The sequence below is a fragment of the Chenopodium quinoa genome, unplaced genomic scaffold (assembly GCF_001683475.1).
Source record: "Chenopodium quinoa cultivar QQ74 unplaced genomic scaffold, ASM168347v1, whole genome shotgun sequence".
NCBI lineage: Eukaryota > Viridiplantae > Streptophyta > Magnoliopsida > Caryophyllales > Amaranthaceae > Chenopodium > Chenopodium quinoa.
The window spans coordinates 1455172-1479459 of NW_018743691.1; the positions used below are offsets into that span (position 1 = coordinate 1455172).

At 34.0% G+C, this 24288-nt stretch overlaps 2 protein-coding genes and 1 long non-coding RNA gene across 5 annotated transcripts; 1 reads left to right on the forward strand and 2 right to left on the reverse strand.

Annotated features, from left to right (window-relative positions):
* Positions 1-4022: 4022 nt before the first annotated feature.
* On the reverse strand, positions 4023-14295 carry LOC110683717 (mitochondrial substrate carrier family protein C-like). Its single transcript, XM_021860110.1, has 8 exons — positions 13929-14295; positions 12257-13783; positions 8164-8581; positions 7309-7453; positions 7004-7119; positions 6841-6919; positions 5107-5340; positions 4023-4781 (listed from the first exon to the last, which is right to left on the reverse strand). Exons 2-8 carry the CDS (start codon positions 13428-13430, stop codon positions 4440-4442), a joined length of 2508 nt encoding a protein of 835 aa, XP_021715802.1. The 5' UTR covers positions 13431-13783; positions 13929-14295; the 3' UTR covers positions 4023-4439.
* A 346-nt stretch (positions 14296-14641) lies between these two features.
* LOC110683718 lies at positions 14642-18368 on the forward strand. Of its 3 annotated transcripts, XR_002503665.1 has the most exons (5): positions 14642-14699; positions 14783-14833; positions 15217-15355; positions 15793-17346; positions 17439-18368. XR_002503665.1 is itself a non-coding variant. In XM_021860111.1 (4 exons), the coding sequence occupies exons 2-4, from the start codon at positions 14791-14793 to the stop codon at positions 16799-16801; spliced, it is 1191 nt and encodes a 396-aa protein (XP_021715803.1). In that variant the 5' UTR covers positions 14642-14699; positions 14783-14790; the 3' UTR covers positions 16802-18368. The 3 variants fall into 3 exon arrangements, 2 of the variants coding, with proteins under 2 accessions (XP_021715803.1, XP_021715804.1); XM_021860111.1 differs by having other exon boundaries at positions 15793-18368; XM_021860112.1 differs by having other exon boundaries at positions 15277-15355; positions 15793-18368.
* A 1695-nt stretch (positions 18369-20063) lies between these two features.
* On the reverse strand, positions 20064-22528 carry LOC110683672. Its single transcript, XR_002503651.1, has 3 exons — positions 22485-22528; positions 22309-22407; positions 20064-20182 (listed from the first exon to the last, which is right to left on the reverse strand). It is a non-coding gene; the product is annotated as an uncharacterized LOC110683672 (long non-coding RNA).
* Between the last annotated feature and the right edge of the window lie 1760 nt (positions 22529-24288).

The following is a 24288-nucleotide window of genomic DNA, read 5'->3' on the forward strand; positions in this document are numbered from 1 at the left end:
TCTTCCTTCATGGCCTTGCAAGAAAATTGAGTGTGGCGCTTCTTGTGACAATAGTAACACTCCAAGTCATTAGCTATAGTCTTTCCTTGGTTGAGATTTAGACCTTCCTCGTTGGCCATCCTTGTTCCTCTCTTAAGCTCTACCCTGATAAGAGCCTTCCGCAACTAGCCCAAACTCCGATGACTTCTTCTCACCATCAATTTTGGTCATCAATCTCTCATTTTCTCTTAACACCGCAAAAGCTTGATCAAGAGTAATCTCACTTCTTCCAACTAGCATAGTTTGAACAATTGCTCTATACTTTTTAGGAAGAGATGCTAACAACAACAAAGCTTGCTCTTTATCCGAAATCTTCTCATCGGCATTCAACAATTGACACACTAATTGACTAAACATATTAATGTGATCTTGCATACTTGTATCCTCCTCCTTTATGAGTTGATACAACTCCCGCCTTAGACAAAGCTTGTTTGTCAAAGACTTCGAAGCATACACCGCTTATAGCTTCTCCAACAACGCCTTAGGATTCGTCTCACTAAGGTAGTTGTACTTGATTTCCGGCGCAATCGCAAGTCGGATTGTACTCACTGCCTTCTTCTTCTTTGATGCCCACTTAGCATCCTCCATGTTAGTGGGCTTGTGTTGATCTTAAGTTTTGATGATGACTCAAGGAACCTAAGCAAACCCATAAGGGCTTTACCTTTTGTCTATTAGCTTTGATGTACTTGACAGGTTCTTATATGCAACAAAGTTCTAGAGTCAGAACGGAGCATGGAACAAGGTCTAAGGATAAGCTGTGGATGAGCATAGAAGACAATCAGAAGCCAAGTTCCTTTAGTAAGGAACTGAAGCTTCAGAGTCGAAGCTTCACTGTGTTCCATGGAGTCTATTGTATCTTTATTATTTATTTTAGGCTTCTTGTATATATGTTAAGTACATTGTTAATTGATAGGATTTAAGTGGATTTAATTTCAGTTTATAAAGATTTTATTTTCCTTTCTTTAACAAGATTTAATTTTATTTCGGAAAATTATCTTTTAAGTAAAAATATCTTATTTATTAAAAGATTTTCTGTTCTGATTTTATCCTAACATTTTGGAAAATCTGACTTGGTAAAACTATTTTTAAAATGGCTTTTACTTGGTAAAGGAGGTTGAGAAAATAAAGGAACCACTTCCTTTGTGTGCTTCAGCTTGCTGCCCAAGCACCCACAAACTGCACTTCCTTATTTCATGGAAGTTGTGGTGTAGTGGGAGTTAAGGAAAACGTAAGGTTTTCAACTGCTTTCCTCCTGTATAAATAGGATTAGTTTTCAGTTTTGAAAAATACACTTGAGCATTACGATTCTTAGCTTTTCTAAAAGAGTCAAAAATCCACTTAAGTCCTTGAGTGTCTTTGTACTTAGCATCTTAGAAGTTTTATCTTGAGTTGTATTGGGGTAGAGTTTGGGTAAACTCTAGAGTGTGTAATTGCTTTGAGTGAAGCAAGGAGAAAGAGAGAGATTCGAGAGCTCAACTGATTGAGGGATCAGTTGAGGGGGAACTTAAGTTCGTAGAGGAACTTGAGTTTAGAAGTCTTAATTTGTAATAGGTTGTTTGCCCTATTATTATTAAGAGTTGTGATTAAAATCCCTTGTGGTCGTGGTTTTTCTTCTTGATTAGGGCAAGAAGTTTTCCACGTAAAATCTCTCTTGCACTTTAAAGTTTTTGTTTAAGTTTCTTTAAGAATTCCGCAAAAATTACCCTAGTTCCTCAACAATACAATTCACCCCCCTCTTGTATTGTTCATTCGAGTCAACAGCTTGTCTTCTTCAAGAGCATCATCAAGACCTTGTTGCACCAACAAGTCTTCAACCGAACTTTTCCACACTTGAAAATTCATCTTTCCATCAAACAAAGGAATTGAAAACTTTGACAAATCACCCATTTTTCAATACCTAAGTTTACCACAACTTTCCTACACCTTCTCTACCTCAAAGAATGTGTCTTTGACCTTCAAATCGCCCCCGAAACGACCTCTGGCTCTGATACCAATTTGTTAGGAATTCGGGACCAAAAACAAGCAATAATAAACAACAATGCCAAAGAACAATAAAAACAACACAAGCAATTTATGGGTAACTTTATGACCCTTCTCAAAGACAATATCACTATTGAATTTGAGTTACAAAACCACAATTACAAACACTCTTAATGAGCTCACTAGCTCTCTAGTATTTGCACTTACAAGCTACTAACAACTACTCACTCTCTTATGTTTTCACTCAAAACCTTAGAGTAAGTATATGATTCTCCCACTCCTACTTGTACTATTTATACAAGTAGTATGCTAAAACTTATATAACACACTACCAAACTTGGCTTATTCTACAAGCCAACTACAAAGTGTACAAAGCCCACTACTACAAAAGCAATCAAGTCAACACTTGGCTTACTCAACACACTACTAATTGTTTGTCTTATTCTACAAGCTATCCTACTAGTGTTAGTAGTGAGTCTTGAACACAACAGATTAAATGTTATCAATCAATTAGGTTTCATTACTTTGGTTGTTGCAAAATTCAATTCTAGCATATATAACGTAAACTAAATTGAATGATATTAAATGGTTTTGCTCCATTAAATAACTATCTATGGCGCATAATATTGCGGGTAGGTGTCGAAGTAATCTAATTAGTTTCTTGATGTAATTTCGGTTTAGTCACTTTTGTCAACAAAAAAAAAAAGAAATTTAAATGTTATATCATCATATAAAAGCAACCGTAATATAATGTTTTTCATATTAAATTATAGTTTAAAGGATTGATTAGTTCTCAAGTGGAGTTAGAATGTTTTTGTAAGCCATTGCATCTAATCCCAACTTTTGTTTTGGGTTGCTGGGAGTCGGTCCAGCGTGGAGGTGTTGCTAGTTGGTGGCTGGGTTGTTTTGTTTATATTCTTTTTTTTTTTTTTTTTTTTTAAATAAAAAAGTTTTTAAAAATTTTACTCAATATATGGTGACACATGTACATAGTAGGCCTAGTCACTAACTAATTCATGCACGGAATCCGTTAGTTCGGGACTTGAGAGTGATCAATGATAAAAACCCACTTGAATTTTTATGTGTTGGTAAAATAAAACTTTTTATTTATAGTATGGTGGTTATTTTTAGGTGGTAAAAGTTAAAATTTCCTTAAAAACCCCATTGTCATCAAGTCAGACTCCAAGGCCACCTTAGCATAGGGAAAAGATCTTAGAGTAAGTCCGCAAAACATACAATTTTACTGGAATAATCTCAACATACTATTCACCTTGCATATTGTTACCATTTTATAAATACCTAAGGGATGAAGCAACGACAGAGGCTGACAAATAGGCAAAAGCAGCAACTAGGGGAAAGAGCATAAATTGTTTGGAATTAGCATGTAATGTTACATTGACATTACAATGTGGCAAAACTTGAGGATCTTAGCAAGTTATTTAATGGAGCAAAACCATTTAATACTAATGAAGTTTCACTGCCTTGAAACTAAGGTCTATTTGTCTAAGCAAGGACAGACTAAAGACTTAGGAGCAAAGTACCGACAGAGGCGACAGTCTATTGTGGAAGCCTGTGACAATCAAGCTCGAACTAGACTGTATAATAAATGACCGGTGAGCTTCCAAGACTTTCTACCCTTTCGGATTCTGATTTTGTTCATTGTTGGTATGGACCCTGGCTCAACCTAGAAAGATGAACTCCGCCGTGATTATAGTATGACTTGTTCATCAGGACCCAGAAGATTTCATCCTTAACTAATTCATCTTAATGCCAGATTAAGGGAAATTCATTCTAGCACAATCCAAGCAGTGAGCAGCACTTGTTTAATTTAATGATGCTGCTCTTAACGATCAGGAAATTACTAAGACTATAACTCCGCAATGGAAATACAAGCAGACATTTCTAACAAAACAAATGTGCTTTCAGGTGAACCTCCATAATAGATGTAAAAAAAGACTATGAAGTTTAAGAGAGAACTGAATAGGATTAAGATGGCCTATACGTTTCAAGATCAAGAAACTTTTTAATGAACATATCTTTTGGCTTTTGATCTGCACCATATTTTATCAAATTTGGTCTGTATGAATCACTACTCGAATACAGTAGTAACATTACAGTACAAACGTGTCCAAATGAACTAGACCGCGTAAAATAACAAAAACATATGTGCATTTTGTTTGTAACTAAACAACCAAAAGCTACAAATATGAACATCAGGCAAACAAAGATCTGCCACATTAAATCTAAAACACATGCTGCCATTTTCGGACAGGAAAAAAAACCTCAAAATTTTTCCAGCAGCAATTACATGCTATCTCTATAGGAAAACAAAAGAGCCTGCAGCTGTACTAAATAGAACCAGCTTAACAACAAAAGGAAGGCGGTCCAGTGTTGTTTTAAGTAGAACGTTACTTTGTTAGCTACTTCTGTGGAATTTCATCCACTGTTGTCGATGATGTTTCTTCACTTTTAATCATGGCATTCTTTGCAAGCTCATAACCTGCGAAATTCATTGCACCTAGGGGAGCAACCCAGAAAAACCTTGGTAGTGCTCCTTTAAAGAATCCAAGGGGGCCTTCATGGCGAAGAATAGAAAATGCAATCATTGAAGTTGATACTGGTAGGCCATGAGGCGCCGTCATCATTCTAGTCTTTAGCACATCAAATGGTGTTGTGACAACAGCAGCAATCCCTCCAGATAGTGCCCCGACTGTGATCGTCTCCCATGCCTCTAATTCCCGACCCAGGACATGCTGAGCAAGCTATTGAGTAACAGAAACAATTCAGCATTTGATAAGATATAACAGAAATATATAAGAGTAAATTCTGAATATGACCAAATACTGAGTGATCAGTGTGAAAAGTCCATATGCAACACGGATTTATCATCATATAGTTTGTGATCTGTTCAGGTAAGCTTTGTCACAACATTATCCAATGAGATTTAAAAAGTTCTCTAAATCTTTTCAGCTGTGCACATATAATATTAGTATGTACTACCCATAAGATGCCCATTAACAATTGTGAATGCTTAGCATTTCATATAGATATATAATATTTTAATTGCTTATAGAAGAGGGTAGATACCTTTTTGGACTCTGCATATAGCCCCATGCCAGCTACATATAGCGGAACCTCTCGGCAAAGGGTTACACCTGTCCCACGAAAAAATCCCTTGAGACCATCCTGTTGCCAAGTACCCACAATGGCCTCCCCAACATTGTTAAAAAGCCCAGCCTGTAAACGCTGCTTCAGTACCTCACATGGTATTCTAGTTGCAGTGCCGAGGATTGTGCTACAGAATGATGCTAATGATTGGATCTGAACAAGGGGACATAAGATAGGTCAGAAACCATCCGAAAGAAGATTTCTAAATTTTGTGATGATGTATTGCTGAAAGGCTACTTGCTGACATTTTTCTTGCAAGTACTGTTTTGTGGCATGTGACATCAATCCAAGACATAGGCTACAATTGGATAATATGCATACTTGCAGTCTTGCAATTAGAAAGAATATTAAGTCACAAACAGCAGAACCAAGAGCTGTGAATAGGTAAAAGGGACCACAAGCTGGAACCCTTAATCCTAAATAACAGATGTTTCCAACATCAATGCCCCATTTTCATTGTCAGATGCTTCCCCTGATTTTTTTTTTTTTTTTTTTTTTTTTTTGGGGAAGTTTTGGTAAATAACACCCCTTCAAAACACACTATTTAGAACTGACCACCCCTTTTTTCAATATTAAGAAAATAATCCTAACATATAAAATAAAAAAATAAAAGGTTAGACATCACCACTCTTTCTCTGATTCCGGCCAAATTTCCGACCCGGGGGCCCACAAAACAGCCAGTTTCTTTGTTTTTCAAACCTTGGCCTCCACTTTTTTTTCCTCCCCTTCATTTGAACGACTATGCTCCTCAACAAAACTCCAAATTCACCCATAATTCTCCCAAAATTTCCCTTGTAAAAAACAAATCATGCATCATCAATAATTCAATGTCTCCCAGTAAAATGACACTTAGGAACATAATGGAAGTTGGATACAATTCAAGTTTACCACAAAGTTGGACTGTGTGAAGGAGAGGTCATAAGTCATGAATGTGTAAGTTAGAGATCTTGGAATTGAGAATAGAATAGAGTTAATTATACAAATGAGATAAGTAAGTCCAAAAATTATGCATCATTGATGCATGATATGCAGTCAAGGAGGGGAAAAAGACCAACCTTCCAACAAATCACAAAGGAAAATAATCATACACAAAAAGATGTTGAAGTGCGTGAACGAGAGGAATGTTTGTCATGTTTTTCTTGGAAGTGGTGGACTGGACCATGATAACTCAAGAGTCTCTATTGTCCTTCTTTCACGGTCCAAGATTTGTAGCATCCAAATACTAAATTTAAAGACTTTTATTGCTAAGATGCCTCTCATGCAACCAAAAAAAAAAGTGGTTGTCCATAACTCCATAAGGTTGTTTGTCTCTTATCCTCACATGGTTAGACTCAAACACTGGTTACAGGTTGTAAAGTTAAAATATACACAAAAGGTACCTGGTGACTGAGGTAATACCACAATTACCAATAAACACTCTACGACTCAATTCTGTCATTCAAAGAAAATGTATATATATACACAAATCAACAGAAAATATATCAATTCTATATCCATGATAAGCACACTTCAATAACAAAACATAGCATGACAACTGTTTACTTGGAAATATTAGAGTTAAGTTTAGCCTCCAACTGTATATGGTGGTTGTTAGAAGAAAAAAAAAAATAGTCTATATTGTGCAGCATGTGATGCCTAGGATAACATTAGCACCTGCAGTTCAGGCAGATTTGGAGCGACATTTATTAACACAAGCTTAGTAGCTTCAAACGTTCCAGTTCTTAGTCCATGGCTGCAATACAAGAAGTAAAATCAGAGGATGTAGCAAATAAATGGAAGGGATAAGGGTGACAACTGACAAGCAAGCAGTAGTAACCTAGTAAACTGCCCAAGAATTGCTGGGATGGAACCCCGGTATAAGCCTCGAACTCCAATTTCTGGAACTCTTGATATAACTTCGGGAAAAGAGAAAGATGATGTTTGCACACGAGTCTGAAACCAATAAAACATTGTTAGACACAGTGAGTTCAGCAAAGACAAAATTTCTAAAAAATGTAAAACTAATTTTTTTCCCCCATCTTTAGGTTACAAAAAATTATGACTAGTTAGGAGCAGCCGAGCAGGCAAACTAAAGGAAAGAGAGAGAAGACAACAATTCAAAGTTCAAATATGGATAATTGCCTTTATGGTGTCAACTGGATGTAATAAGGATGTTGAGAGCCCAGAGGCAAGGCCACCCGCTAAAGCAGATCGTAAAACACTACCAGTAGGGATTTCCACAGGTGGTGCAACAGGAACTACAGTTGCAGCTTCAAACCAAACATTCCTGCATAGCACACACGAAGAACATAATGAGTTTCTCCAACTCAATTACACATAATTTTTGGAAAAAAAAAAAAATCAAAAATTGGCTAGGGTAATTCATGGACTCTACTAACTTCAAGTGGGAAATCCCAAAAAACACTCAACCAAAGAAATCGATCAGCAAAAAGTCTTAAACCTAACCTGTTTGAAATAGCAGAATATCAAACCAACTTTTAATCAGCTCCCCAACATACACACACACGCGCACACGCAACCCCCCCCCCCCCCACACACACACACACACCCCACTTTTGAAGCTACGGAATCCTAGACAATTGTTAGAGTAGAGAGAGAGAGAGAGAGAGAGTAAAAAGGGCCCGTGTGACCTGAGAAATATAAAGAGAATTTAATAGGTAAAAAGGAAAGTGATGCATCTAAATTGAAACTTCCAATTATAGAAAGTGATGTATCTAAATTGAAATTTCCAATTATAGAAAGTGATGCATCTAAACAAACGGAGGTAGTAAATAAATAAGGGACAAAAATGTAGATGGCCACATAAAGTCTCTTACAGAGTTACAGCCAATAGATCACATCTATCGTAAAGAAAAATCACATAAGGTATCAGCATATCCATGCTTCCATTATAGTTATTTATGAACAGCTAAAAAAAATAACCAAATCAGATCTCCATATGCAACAAGTAACTACAATAATGAAAGGCTCTCTCACCGTGGATCATCTTGCAAACGATCAGAAGGTAGCAACATCATAAAATTGCGAAAATGACCATAAGATATGGACCCTCCTGTGTCTGCATTCAAAAATCTCATCATAGCATCTGCATTATCCTCATTTGCAGGAAGCCCAGCATTATTTAAAGATGCTAAAATTTCACTTTTCTGAAGTGTGCCAGACTTGCTCAGGCATAAAGAGGTATAAGCACGAAGAATAGTTGCTTCCCTCTGTTCCATCAACGTCGAAAACTGCTTCCAGCCAAAAGATTTTGCAAATAAGTGACTTCTAGCACGTCGCAGAAATTCTCTCGCATATCTGCGTGGTAGTTTTCTTTTCCTCATTGCTATCTCAAGATCTTCTAGGTTTACCTGGCCATCCCCATCCCTGTCCAACTCCTCAAAAAATCTCCTTCCTGTAAAAAGTTCATGAAATTTAGCTTACAATTACAACCCCCCCCCCCCCCACCCCCACCCCAAAAAAAAAAAAAAAAAAAAAAAAAAAAAAAAAAAAAAAAAAAAAAAAAAGAATAGCTGCTCTATTATGGTAGGAAATGCAAATAAGGACTCTGTATAAAACACATAAAACAAATGAAGTTGTGTAATATAAGCAACAATAACCAGAAGAGGCATAATTATTGTTTAGTTATTCAATTATATTACATATTTGCACATAAAAGGGTAGACAGAGCCGCATTATAATAGAAGAAATGATACACTCACAATAGTTATTACTCCTAAGTATACATATACTTTGCTGACTTCTACATACCTTGCTGACTAAAACAATGCCTGAAATATAAACATGCATCACTTGATCTTATGTGGAGACTAAGACCATCATCACTCATGGTATAAAAATTTATACCATCCCTCTCTCTCTCTACCACTTTCTCACTCCTCCACATCATCTATACCACAATACAATATACTTTCTCCAAAATTCATCTAACTCATGGTATAAAAAAAAGTTTACCACCACACTTTCTCTCTCCTATTTGTATTAGTAATACACTTAATTTAATTACAATTATATTTCATTTTATTATTAGAAATAACTAATTAATGTTTGTAAAGTTAATTAAATAAAATAAGCAATTTAGGTAGTAAAAAGCAAATTCGAAAAAGTATATAAAACTATATCAATATGGGTGTCTATGTGTAGGCCTTGAAAAATTATGAACAATGGTAATTTTTTCATAATTTTTTTTACTTTATAATTTTTTCTTAAAATGCAATTGAAAAAAAATAAATAAATAAAAGATACATGATAACCAGACCTGGTTGGTTCATGTTTCACGGGGACCAAAGCAAATGTTTACCAGGGGATGGTATATACCATCAAATGGTATAGTTTTATACCACTATTGTAGTAAAAAATTGCAGGTTTTTGATGAGATTTTACACCGTGGTATAAAAATATACCATGAGTGTTGATGCTTAAGGAGTGATAGAAATACAGGGACTGTTCTTCCATGTCAGTCACTATCTTTTGACAACTATATTAGTATTTTGCTTTCTAACAAGACTGTAAGGTCATTGGTGGACTTGAATTAACTTGTATGCATTACATGCACAAAGGCACAACACTAAATCTTTAAAAAAAGGAAAGAAAAAAGTTACAAAAACATGTTGATTTCTTCATTTGCATACCCAGAAGATCCAGAAAATGAACACATTTCCAACATATTTATGTTACTATACTGACGACACAGATACACCCTCCTTTTTTTTTTGTTTTTTTATGTGCAAGTGTAACACTTTCCTAATTCGGCTGTATTTTTCAAGTGTCTAAATTTATGATATCTCTCTCTCCACCATGATACATGGAGTAAGGCAGCAGGCATATAACTGTTCCTTTTTTCTTATACTGGCCATACTTCCTTTCATTCTATACCCTTTTACTCTCTAAGTTGTTCTTTTTAAGAATTAGGACATCAATACAAAATTTCACAAATGAAGAATAAGAACATTACAACAAAGAAAACTAGAGCCCAACAAAGACATACACATAAAAATTAACCATTGGCATTACACAATTGAGATAGATCGACCAGGAAAGGGCACCAGAGTGCGAAACTCAAAAGAGAACAAGAAGGCAGACCTACCACACAGGGCATCCCAAAAAAAAAAAAAAATAAAAAATAAAAACTCTACTCTGGGAAGAGTCTGCCGAATGCTCTCTTCACATGTCCACAACACCCCCAAATTTAAAGTATACATGCCTACTACCAAAGGACTTTCCTCCTTTTATATCTAGATAATGTTGTGAACTTCCTCTATTATTTTTAGTTGTACCATATTGACTTGGCATATTTCTCTATAAGGTAAAAAAAATATTTTTAAAGTTGACATTGTTAATATATAAATTGAGACGAGTTCAATAAAATCCCACATGGCAATATTTCCCTTAATATAAATAATCAAAGATGGTGAATATAAATAGTGAAAAAAGCCCATATGGTACAGCTACAAAAATCGGAGGAAGTTTAACATGCAGTGCATTACACCACCACCTCAAATAGCCGTTTTTATACATGAAAGATGTTAACTTGCAAGTTGCAACATAAAGTACAGGTAATCTATGACATGCTTATTGGAAGTTAACCATTTCCTCAAATAGTCTTTCCACCAGCTATACACAACATGCTTATTGGAGAAAAGATTTGCTTGGCCTATCAATAACAGCAATTTTATACTAAAATTGAGAACGTCTATAACTGACGTAGTTCCACCAACCCCTCATAAGCCTTTACCCTTTCAAAAACCTTTGATTTCAATAAAAGATTAGTAAGTAGAAATCAGCGAGCATTTTTAGTAGTTCACAAAGTCATTATAACTTATATAAGGTTTGGAGGAGAAGGCATAAAATAAATTCTCATCCAATATGTATGATATGAAATGTCTACAAACGAGTAAGACTACTAGACATCCATTAATTATGTGAGCTCCCTAGTTCTTAATCAAAAAGGAATCCCACAGAGCTACAGAGATGTTTTCAAAGAATTCAGACACAATCTCCTAAAGTCTTGATATCTAGATCTCATTCCTCGAGCCTAAACAGCAACAGGCCTACAGATTAGATCCAAATTCACCAAACAATCTGCCATAGGTTCCACACCCTTTATACAAACCTCATGATTTTCCACCCTCTATAAACTACAATGAGTGGTGCAGAAGGGATACTGAGCAAGCAAGATTGAACAAGTATATCATGGTCCCACCAACAATATGTACGCCCATTTCCACTCACTTAACAAACAATATACTTCCATGACTTCAAAAACCATAGAAGAAGCTTCTACAAGTATTATATCTTAAACAGACCTCACACTGAGAAAGCATTAAGAAACCTCACAATCTACCAAGACAGCAAAAAATTTTGATAGTAATCATAGCTTTCAAATTACATCAATAACGACAACACTGTATTCATTTAGAGTTATCTAGGCATATAGATGAATATGAACTAGATGATTTGAAAAACTACAAAACTAATTTGAAATTCCTCCAAATCATTGGATAGGAACAAATGAGGAATCCCCATGCTTCATATAAATTACAACCCTGATCTGCCCCTTCAAGATCACAAAATTCAAAAAAAAAAAAATCACCACATGCCAATAGAGGCCCACTACCTAGGCAGACAATTCATTGACACCTAAAAAAACAATAGTAGCAGTAATAACACTAATTAAATCGCCTTTACCTAGTTTCACAATCTTCATGATCCATAACCTTGTCCAAGTGATACCAAAGCACTTAAGTGTACTTTCATAGTTTCATATTTGCTCCTTCCCTCATCGAAGAGAGGAAATCACCAAACGAGGCAACAAAACTTGTAAATAAGACCAACTTAAGCATCATCCTTTCTCATTGAGGTAACTAAGATTTTTGTGCAGGTTTGTATGTACTAGATCCAAACATGAAAAATAAGAGCTCATATGCAACTATGCATCTATGACTGTCACATACTATAGTTTAACCCTTCGTACACCGATGGGGAAACAAAAAACAACAAAAAAAAGAAAAGCAAAAGGATTTAACATGTGGCTGATAATTGAAGCAGTAAATAGATAATTTAAACATACCTTCAGCCTCAGTGTACCTGAAGAAGTCTTGCACAGAAAACAACTTTTTCTTGTCAGGAATGTCTTTAGAAGAGCGTCCAAGATGAGGCACCAGCTCGATAAGTTCTGAAATCGAAATGGTTGACAGTGTTGATTTCAAGCGCTCGACATTGGAAAGAGGGATATTAAGCAGCCCACTGGCTAGTTTTTGAGCTGTTAAGCCTCCTGAATCCTCACTATTAGTAGTAGACACACTATCATCCCCATCTTCTTTCACTGGAGATGTAACTCCAACAAGGGTAGATGGTGCTCCACCTACTCTTGCAAACTTTAAATTTCCTAAAAAGACATTCATATCTGCCCTCTTACCCTCTAAGATACTAGTCACTGTCTTCCAGTGATCCAAGTGAGAGGGGAATTGAGGTGGGGGTGATGACGATTCATAAAACCTTTCCTCATTTTGTTTAGCAGCATGATCAAGCTTTTGCAGACTCTGTGTTATCTGATCAAAAATGAGAGCTACCACCAGCTCGAGGCTTAAATGCTTCCCTTCATTGCACTTTGTTTCCTCTCTTGGCAACATCATAACAAACATACCCTTTTTCGGTTCATTTGTCTTAAAGTCACATAAATCTGATGATTTTGACGAACGGACACACGAACCCTTTCCCTCATCACTTGTCTTTGAGCACCGTTTCTTTCCTAATTTAAAAGGCGTGGGAAATGCCTGTGCAAAACCATTGAGAGACGTCGACCATGTCATAGCAAACTGCAAACAGTTCAAGCACGATCCGTCCTTTTTTCCCCACTCCCTTTCTTTTGGCTTTTCCTTTAACACATTGACTTTAGGATCAGCATTGGCACAATTTGGCGAAAACATGCCCAATATACTCTTTATCGGTAGCTTTATCGATGGTCCTTTTCTCTTATCCTCATTAGAACTACAATGGGAAGGGGTACTTTTCTTCTTTGACACAGATGAATGAAGTTTACTGTTCTTACTACTAACACCAGCATTGCTAGAACCATTCAACTGCCCTAAAAGTTCAGCATTTCGATTGCCATTCTTGCCCAACCAAGTTAACTCAAACTCCTTAGTTGCCTTTCTAAAACCCGCTTCTAGCGGCGAAAAAGCATCCTTAACAACTTGAATTGAATTAAGTAATGATTCAACAGGGTCGTTCCCAGACACCATCCCTAAAACCCTAAATCTTTAATCCCCTCTATTAATCCAGAATTCAGAAATTACAAATTCAACAATCACAAGTTACAAACCCTTCACAAATCAATAAATTAATGAACTTCAATCAGTAAATACTTTTCAACATCAACATCCAAATACAAGAAATGAGATCTTCCCAGCAAAAATCAAACAAAATAGCAAAAACCCAATTAATTCCAGCAATGGTCGAAGAAATTAATGCAATTCAATCTCAATGTAACAGACTACTGGGATCCATAAACAAAAAACTTCCATTTTTACCGATAAATAATGCTCTAGAACTGCAAAAACCAACTTCTGTTGACAAATCAACAAAATGGGTACACCTGAAATTCAACAAAAACAAAAGGGTATAGCTTAAATCCAACTATTAATTACAGCAAATTGAAGAACGCAAATTATTACAAATTATTACAAATTATCAATTTTTTTATCTACTGTGTTAAAGGAGAGAGAAAGAGAAGTACTTACTAGATAAAGTTGAAGATATGAGAGAGAATATCTTATGATGATAAGAATTTGGGATTTCCCAGAAATTTTCAGACAAAATCAAACAAGCAAAAACAAGAATTGTGGTGGCTGGGAGTGAGAGAGATTAGCCCTTTTTTGGGCGTTAATTTGTTTTTATTTTTTATTTTTATTTCTTTCTTTTTTTTGAAGGAAATATTATTTTATTTTTTCAATTCTATTTTTCTCCACCTTTCTTTTGCTATTTTTCATGCTGGAATAAATCAAAATAGCAAAAACCCAATTAATTCCAGCATGAAAAATATTTTATATTTATGGATAATTGGATAGACATGAAAGTGTAAACATGAAGAGATGACACGTAGGATTGACATGAAAGTGTAAATATTTTATACGTTTGCAGTTTTTTAATTCTCAGCAGCACTCTAACCTCCATGGCTCCATGTTTATCCATTGTGTGATTGATCCATAATTTGATAAGACATGTAATAACTAAGACAAACTTTTAATAAAAGCGGGTTTTCACTAACTTACTGAAAATCACAGCAAACGAGTGCAAATTGGGCTGCTCAATTTGGGCTCACACGTGTAAATTTAAAAAACCAAAAAATTTCTTATTTTCTCTTTCTTCTTCTCTTTCCTGTTTCTCTTTCTCTGGTTTTTTTTCTCTCTCCTCTCGTTCTCTTCGTCTCTTGCTTTTGGCGTTGCTACTTGAATTTCTCTCTTTTCGATCTTTAATTTCTTCACTTTGAAGTTGATTGTTGCTAATTTCAGGTTTGTTTTCTCAATTTTATTTCATTTTATTCAATTTTGAAGTGTTTCGATTTTTAGGGTTTTGTTGTTTTGGATTTTTGTAGTTTTTGCAATGGTGAAGAAGAAGGTTTCTGGTGATGATAATGTTGCTCTAGGTTAGTGTTTGTTCTCATTTTCGCAATTTTTTTTTTGTACAATTTGTGCTATGTTTGTTTAGTTGTGCGTTTTAATCAGTTGCTTTTGCTTAGATTAGGTTTATTTTGAGAATTGCCTGTTAGGTGTTTGTAAAAATGTTTAAATGAAAAATTGCATGTTCATAGTAGTACAATCAAATTGATGAAAGCATTTTGTGTATGAATTTTAGGTATTTTTCTACTATTTTCGTTTACAGTTTAATATATATAAATTAAATGCTGCATTTGATTTTAGTGTGGCAAACATGGTGGATATGTTTATCTTTTTGTGTTGCTTGGTACAATCTTGTCAAATTTTGTCAAAATTTCTATTGTGATGTTTTTTTTTTTAAATTAATTGGTAGGATCTATCAAAGGTTTTCGTTATAGTAGAGCTCAAAAAGCGGTAAATAAAATGGATGCAGGAAGAAAAAAGATGTTGAAAGGTGAAGGAAGTACATCCAAGGGAAATAAAAGGAAGAGGCAAGAAAAAGAGGATGACGAGTAAGATTTTATGTTTTAGAATATTGTATATTTGCTATACTTATGTGAATGGAATTGTGACTTTTGTAAGAGTATAGGTAACTTTGATTAATAGGACTGTTTTTATGTGATTTTTGTGTCAATATATTAAGTGTTACTTTTGTGAGTATATCTTTCACTTTTGTATTTATCAATGTCACTTTTGTGAGTGCAAGTATCATTTTGTGAAAATTTTGATAGTAATCACTTTTTTGAATATTATATCCATGTAATGAGTGTCATGACTCTCATGAGTATCATTTTTTGTGATTATGATTGTCACTTTTGTGAGAATAAGTATAAAAATTTGTATAAATGTTCATAATTCATGTTTAATTTTATATGATAACTAAAATTTCAGTATATAAGTATGTTATTATCATTTTTGAATGGTAAGCATCTTTTTTTTGTTTTTTCAGGCCTGATAGGAAAATTACATGTCGTTGTAGACCTTCTTCATTAGTTAAGGTTATAAGTGGGCTTTCTCCGACTCAAAAAAAAGATGTAGAAGAGGTTGGATTTGGTGGTTTGTTGTCTTTACGTGTGGAGAGTATGGTTGGAGGTATACTTCCTTGGCTTGTTGAGAGTTTTAATGGATATACTTGTATGTTTTGTGTAGCTGATGGTAAGGAGTTTGTTGTGACTAAGCATGATGTGTGTGATGTTTTTGGTTTGCCTAAGGTAGAAGGTCGTGAGGTTCCTGAAATGAAGGGTAGTTACAAAGGTCAATCTCAAGATGATAGTGCATTGAAAAATAAATGGAGAGCTTCTTTTGATGTTGGTGTTAAGGAGTTGATACCTTTGGCTAGATTAGAAACTAGGATCAAGGAGTTGGTGGATGGAGGTGATGAATTTAAGAGGTTATTTGTTATGCATGCTCTTAGTAGTATGCTTGTTCCTACCGCTAATAGGACTGTTAATTTTAGGTTAGTTAATGCTGTGGATGATGTTGATCAGATTAAAAATCTTGATTGGTGTTCATTTGTTTTGAGAAAGTTGATGAATTCTGTTGTTAGTTACAAAAATTCTGAGGCTAAAGATAGTATTAGTGGATGTTTGTTGTTGCTTAAGATTATGTATTTTCATCGTTTGAATTTCCAAGGTGTAGTAGAGAACTCCACTATTCCTCTTATCCAACACTGGATAGATAAAAAAGTGAGGAACAGGGTGTCCTTGGAGTTGAAGGCTGGTGGATTTGGTCAGGGGGTTTTGAATGAATTGACTTATCCAGTTTCTGCTAAGTGTGTTGATTTGAATGTTAACAACTTAAGTAAGGGAGAAGGTTGTGCGGTTCCTATTGATGATGATAGAAGATGTGTGACTTTCGATTTGCCTGAAGGAGTATTAACTGATTCTGAGATCAAAAGTGATGCAACTGATGTATGTTTTTTTTTTCTTAATAAAACATTTGTTCTTGGTCTCATATAATTGTTTGTTAATGTGTAGGATTTGCATGAAGCGTTTCTTTATATGAAAAGGAACATGGAGCTGTTTTCATCTGTGAATTCCAATTGTTTTAGTTCTTTGCAACGGTTGGTGCATAGTCGTTTTGTTGAACATTCTGTTTCTTTGGATGTTGATTCTATTGAGTTGTCTCAAACACAACAGCTTTTATCTAACCCGCATTATCATAAGCTTATTGATGGCTTAATTGATGAGTTTATAAAAATGAAGTCAGTGGATGAGTTACTTAAAGTTGATGCAAGTACTTCATCAAAGTCTACCCTACAAGATGGTGGAGATGGTGGATGTGGTGGAGATGGTGGTGGTGGAGATGGTGGTGGCAGAGGTGGTTCAGTCAGAAGAACGAATAAAAGTTTGTGTTCTTTGGACTGTGGTGAAATTGGTGGTCAGAGTGTAGTGTTTGTTACGCCATTTATGAAAAGTAATTCTCGTGCTTTTAGTGAAAAATTACCTCGATTATATTTAGAAGCTCTTGATTATTGTCTGGTGGAACACTTATTTAATAATAAGTAAGTTCTTTTTTAATTGTCATATTTTTTGAAACCTTTTTTTTTTCTTTTTCTTTTTGTTTTGATATTAATAATATTGTTTGACCTTGCAGTGAGAATCTTGTTACTTATGGATTGCATTTTCTCATTCCAAGAGAGGATATGGTGTCTTTGGTGCATCCTAATTTGGTTCGTTGGTCAGTAGTTGATTGCTACTGCATTTATCTAAATGAATCATGTTTTTATGATACTTGTGGTCTTAAAAGATTCTTTTTTGGTGCAAGGAAAAGTGTAAGCAACTTTCTGTTTTGAGTTATTTGTTTTCTTACTCTTTTCAATTATTTATTTTTTCCTTTTAGTTTGCTTTTTTGCAAGTATCAGAGGGGAACGAAGATAGTTCTGCTAGTTCTGCTGTCTCGGATTTGCATGAAATTTGGGATGAGTGGGTTACATATGAAAATTCTTGTTGTGATGTTATTGGTGCAGACTTGGTATATATCTTAATTTTTAATATATATTAACTCTGTGATGGATGTGCTTTATTCTAACTTTTGTTCTATTTTTTTCAGGTTTATTTTCCTATTCTTGTTGATGAACATTATGTGATGTTTGTGATTGATCATGGCAATGAATTGGTTCATTATGTTGATAATATCATTTGGAGTCATGACATGATTACATATTTTCAAATTTGACTTTTTATCTGGTATGTTATTGTCTATTTTAAAGTATGTTTCTATATTAATCTTATTTTTTTGTTGTTTTTAATATTCTGTTTTTTTTTTCAGTGTTCTGAATTTGGTGATATTCTTGCACGAAGAAATCATCCAAAGAGTGAAAAAGTCCCTTTTTACAAGTTTAAAATTGCTGATTTAGTGTGGCGGAAGAGTAAGGTTGATAATAATGACTGTGGTGTGTATATGATGTGTCATATGGAGCATTTTGTTGGTGATACATCGTTTTCTGTAGATGAACTTAGAACAGTGAGTGATCTTGAAACTGATCCGAATTAATTCATTTGTTATGTTTATTCTAATGTTTTATACATATTAATGCGCCTTTTCTTTTCTTGTTGTGAGGCTGCTGGGAGGAAATTTTTACGTGCTAAGATTTGTGCAAAACTCGTGTTGTCTGACATGAACGAATCAAGATCTGATGTCTTAGCAGAAGTTGAAAAATTTAATGAGAAGAAGAGCGATCTTGCATATGTTGCTGAAATTGAAGGAAGGAGGAAGGCTGCAGCAGCGGAGAAGAAAAAGAAGAAATCTGAAACTGCTCCTCCTACTGTTGACACTGCTCCAAAATCAAAACGAACTACAAAGGCTACACGGAAGTACACTCCTTCTAAATCTTAGCTAATTTTGGAAGTTGTTATTAGTTAAGTACTTTTGGAAGTTGTAATTAGTTAAGTACTTTTGGAAGTTGAAACTAGTGATAAATATCGACACTTAAACTAGTGTTAATATTTTCAAAATGTTTGTACAAATTTTATTTTATATATATATATATATATATATATATGATTAAATATTGGTAATCTGTTGTTCTTATTTTTATTTATTTATATTTCTGATTATAATTTTATAAGTGTATCATATATCATCATACAGAGATATAGTTGATTTAAATGAAAACTTGAAGTTTAACATATATATTACCATGTTATTAATTTTAAAAACGGACACTTTTGTGATAATTATTGTCACTTTTGTGAATATAAATATCACTTTTGTGAGTGACATATTTCTTTTGTGAATATGCAATACTTTTGTGAGTAAAAAGTAACACTTGTGAGAAGATGCATCACTTTTGTGAGCATTATTGTTACTTTTGCGAGTATTAGTGTTACTTTTCTGTAAATGCATCACTTTTGTAAGTGTTAGTGTCACTTTTGTTAGTAAATTCATCACTTTTGCCAGTATATGCATCACTTTTGCCAGTATATGCATTACTTTTTTAAGTATCAGTGTAATATTATATAAATGTTCATAATTCATAAGCAATTCCATATCACAATTCAAAATTCTGTATGAAAGTCAATAGTAGCATTAAACAAAAATAAAATCACTACAAAAAAGTATTCAATTGTGTTTCATCCAAACTCACTACAAGTTCAAAAAAGTCGCACAGTAGGTGTCTTCGATCCAGACTCTGAATTTGGATCTGGTAATGCTTTTTGCTTTGATTTCTTCCCTTTTTCAAGTGCTCCTTTTGCTCTCTTGCTTCTTCCCTTTGTTACAGCTCTCTTAGGGTCTAATATAGTGGGTATGGTTGTACTTGTTGATGAAGAAGCAGTATTATTGGTACTCTGAGCACTCTCTGCCACATTAGAATTGTCATCACTTGCAGCAACCTCCTCTGTAAAAGCTTCGACCGCAAGTAAGTCTTCCACCATTTTCATACAGTTTTTGAAGTTTTCCTCCATGAATGCTCTTGCCTTTTCATTTTCTTGACTCTTTAAGATTAAGTTATAATATTTTCTCATCATTGTATGTCTCCATGGTGTATATGGGAGTTTTGGATCCTTATTTTCCATTCTATTCCATACTTCAGTTTTTGCAAGCTTTGTCCATCTTTTGCTAATGTACTTCTCTGGAATTCTTGTAATAGAATGTAGATGTAAAATTCTGAGGCAGTGATAGCATAGCCAACTAGAAGCTTCGAAATTCTTGCAAGTGCACCATATAGTTTGGCTCTCATGTATGTAACTTACCTGTTGGGAAGACCATGGCTTTTCTTCTAGCGATACTTCATAAAGAATAATGTTTTCTTCAGTTCTCCCTAGAATTTGTACTGTGGTCGCCATTGAGTAGCCAAATTCCTCTTCAAAGTCTCTAAATAGAGACAATGTGTAAACCTGTACATTAGAGAAATAACTTACTACCAGTCATGTTCCTTTGCATGTATCATTTTTATATTTGCTTATATTGTTTGTTTTCAGTTCTTAGATATATGTAATAAAGGAATATAGAATTACCTGAGCAGCATGCTTTAGCATTCCGGATAGTGGCAATGAAGTAAAGGCTATTGATTTGCTACATGTAAACTCATTATACTTCTCATCACTTCTCCATCTTTTTATGGTTCTTACAAAGATTCTATAGAATTCTGTCAGTGTTGTTGATTTATTAGCTCTGAATCCTACTGCATGGTTCATACTTTCACTTCTTTGTGATGAAAGAATTCCTGCCGAGAAGAAATCTTTACTAAATGCTGGACACCACTTTTCCTTTAGATTGTACACCCTTTGGTACCATGCATGATTAACCAAATCAAATTTTTGTATCATTTCTTTCCATCTTTCTTCAAATTCTGTTTCTGTCACACATCCCTTCAAGCATTTGTTGAATATTTTTTTGAACTCATTATCCCTTTTAAGGGCTCCAAATCGTGTTATAGCATTTTGTTCTAAGTGCCATATGCATAGCCTATGCCTTGTGTCTGGCAATACCTGCATTCAGAATGTGATATGTCACTAAACTTGAACACTTATTCTCACAACAGTGATATTTTTACTCACAAAAGTAACATTTATACTCACAAAAGTGATACTTATATTCATAAAAGTTATGAACACAAAAATGACTTAAAATGAGAGTGGAATCAGTGAATATGATATTGTAATAGAAAAAGAAGTACCTGCTCAATTGCAGTAGCCATAGCTTGGTCTTGGTCAGTGAATATGGAGGTTGGAATTCTATTCTCCATAGATTTTTTAAAGGTTTCAAGCAACCACACAAACGACTCTGTTTTTTCATTGCCTATGAAAGCACATGCAAACATACAATTTTTCCAATGGTTATCTATTCCAACAAAAGGAGCACATATAAGTTTATACCGATTTGTTCTGTATGTTGTATCAAATACAAGAACATCTCCGTATATTTTGTAATCCTCTAACATCATTGCATCTCTCCAAAAAATGTTGGAAATTCTACCTTCTTTGTCGAATTTCACTCTAAAATAGAAGTTAGGATCTTCTTTTTGTTCTTCGATCAGAATATTCACTAATGTCTGAGCATCTCCAGCCTCTATTTGTTCCATTCTTAGTCTTGAGCAGAAATTGAGGTGATCTACAACACTATGCCCCAAGTTTTCTTCTCCATTAGCTTCTGTACACATGTAATTATATGTGTCCATTGTTGAAAGTCCAGCAGATTTCATTGTTTTAATTTTTTGCCTTTTCTATTGTTACTTCTCTCTCAGATCGATGCAAATAATGCCACTGCTTTCTAGTTAGTTCATGATTATGCTGTAACACATGTGACACCACCTTAAATTTTCCATCATCATTCATTTTTGCTCTTAGGCTTGCCTTGCAGTTAGTTCTTGTAATGGAGACTTGTCGTGGTTTTCTTTGTTTTAAATCCTTGTTATCTTCATCAACCATTAGAACCATATTTGTCTTCTTTGCAGCAGTATGTCTTTTTCCTTCCGCAGAACACACATAGTACTTCTCTGTGACTATACGTGTGTGTAAGCGATACCTTGTTGTATGCTTTCTTATTGAAAATCCCACTGTAGAAGCATGTAGACTGTACAAGTCATAAATTTCTTGATAAGTGTCTCTTTCCACTCCAACTAATGATCCTTCCATATCTAAACCAGTGGTATCTATTGGTTTTGGATTTGTATCTGTGCATTAGTAGAATAAGAGATATTTAGCATTTTCTTGTAACAATTGTAACCAAAATCACAATTACAGCATGAACAAAATCACAAGCAAGTACCTAGAGGCATGAGAACATGGGAGCATAGGGTTATTCACTTAAGCATATGCATAAAGAATAAGTTATTTAGTACAGAGGTATATAATACAAGTAACTTCTGTATTAATAAAGGTAACATTTGTAATGATATTAGTAACTTTTGTACCAAGAGACATGCATAAATGCTTTTATAAATAAACATATAGTCAATGTAACTTTTGCCATAATATATGTAACTTTTGCCTTAATATATGTCACATTTATAGAATTTTACCTTCGTCTTCATCTACTGGTTGTCCTTCTTCATCTAGTGTGTTCGGAATAACTTGATCTTCATCTTCTAATGTATTTGAAACACCTTGATTTTCAATATCTGCATTAATTATTGAAAATTAAATCAAAATTTTAAGCAAAAACAAACAATAGGTTAGTATTTTTTTAGATTATTACCTTGTATTTGAATTTCTGGAACTTTTGAGTTTTGAATGTTATCAGCATTAAATTCATCGAAATCATCAACGAAATTCTCTGCTTCACCTTCTCTGAATGTTTGATTGAGGTCGAAACTCCATGTTTTCTCTGGATGTTGCGTTAATGGTGGTCGATTTTCTCTTTGTAATTGCAGAAATTCGCGCATTAGGTTTTCGTAATTGGAAGCTTTGGAGGTTTCCGGCATTGTTGATCGAAAATTGTAGATTTCTCTCTCCTCCATGGTTGCTTGGTGAAGGAGCTTTGAATCTGGAAAATTGGAGTTTTCTCTCTCCTCCATTGTAGCTTGCTGAAGAAGATGTTAGTTATTTTGGAAAAAGGAAAAAAAAAATACTGTTCACACGTGCGAAAAACCGGTTGTTCAGTATTTTACTGCACACCGGTTGTATGTAAAACTTTTTGAATAACTAATAAGGGACTATGGGTCCAACAAAAAGAATTGCGCGGATCTGGTCCACAATAATATTATTTATTGTGGACCCGAGTTCTATACACACGCAAGTACGTAATTGACTTTATATTGAATATAGTGACCATTATTTTTAATATAGTAACCTTATTTTTAACCTAGTAACCTTTATTAAAACTACTACAACGTTTAATAATATTGTGAACTTGAAATACGACACTATTAACCTAATTTTAACATAGTGGCCTTTATTATTTATATTGATTAGTATATAAAATATTTCATTACAAAAATAACCACTTAGGCTAGTGATATTTTTTTTTAATTATATTGACCCTTTTTTTTATTAATAAAACAACCATACTTTCTCTAATGTTAGTGGTCCACAATAAATTAGTGTGAACCAAGTCCATTTAAGAATTTGTAATGGGTCCAATTCGGATTGGTCAGTGTCAATTCGGTTGTTTGAATCAAGTCCGATCAAGTCGGGTTAGATTGAATCTATTTCACATTTAAATCATGCTAAATTATTGTATCTTACAAATCGAGATTTAAATTGAGGTTTATTCAGCTAGGTTTCGTATCATGTCGGTTTGACCAATTTTTGACAACTTTAATTATGACAACCACACAATACTCATTCTATTGTTGTCCAAAAATTGTTTTTTCTACCTTTATTGGTTTCAATGCACATGTTTGATTATATATATATATATATATATATATATATATATATATATATATATACTAGTTTTGTGCCCGTGCGATGCCCGGGTTGTTTATTGAATATTAAGATAAATTTTTAATCTATATGTCAAATTTTAAAACATATCATTGATACAAAATTACTTAAGAATTGATGTGTAATGTAGTAGGACTAATAATAATAATATTGGTGAAAAATATTTTTTGACCATGTCCGAAATGACTCGTGACCCGACCCAATTGACAGGTCTACACACAGTAATAAAATTACATTAGATTGTGAAGTATATTATTTAAATTGATTAGAATATATTATAAATGATGGATGTGGTACATTTTGAACTAATTCCTTCTCTCCAAAAAAATATTATGATACAAAAAAAAATATATGATAATTTATGAGCGTTAAAATCTAATTATTTTTTGAATAAAATTATAATTCAATTTGTACATATGAAATATTGGTATTTTATCGAAAATTTTATCTTAAAATTTAATAGAATTCTAAACTAACTTTTTTATCCTACAAATTTAATTCTATATAACTCTATCATACGTGGCGCGATACTTGGCGAAAAATTGGAACGCCAAGTGTCGGTGTCTCATCACCTGGCTAAAAGTTTAGCTTTATACATTAGTTTTTTGCTCCAT

What these genes read in the sequence shown, in the direction of transcription:
- LOC110683717 (XM_021860110.1), bottom strand. Translation starts at nt 13,430, where the DNA reads ATGGTGTCTGGGAACGACCCTGTTGAATCATTACTTAATTCAATTCAA. An exon ending in CGTTTGCAAGATGATCCACG is followed by an intron (nt 7,454 to 8,163) that starts GTGAGAGAGCCT and finishes TGTGCTATGCAG; the next exon opens with GAATGTTTGGTTTGAAGCTG. An exon ending in TATATGCAGAGTCCAAAAAG is followed by an intron (nt 4,782 to 5,106) that starts GTATCTACCCTC and finishes GTTACTCAATAG; the next exon opens with CTTGCTCAGCATGTCCTGGG.
- LOC110683718 (XM_021860111.1), top strand. Translation starts at nt 14,791, where the DNA reads ATGGTGAAGAAGAAGGTTTCTGGTGATGATAATGTTGCTCTAG. An exon ending in TGATGATAATGTTGCTCTAG is followed by an intron (nt 14,834 to 15,216) that starts GTTAGTGTTTGT and finishes ATTAATTGGTAG; the next exon opens with GATCTATCAAAGGTTTTCGT. An exon ending in CAAGAAAAAGAGGATGACGA is followed by an intron (nt 15,356 to 15,792) that starts GTAAGATTTTAT and finishes TTGTTTTTTCAG; the next exon opens with GCCTGATAGGAAAATTACAT.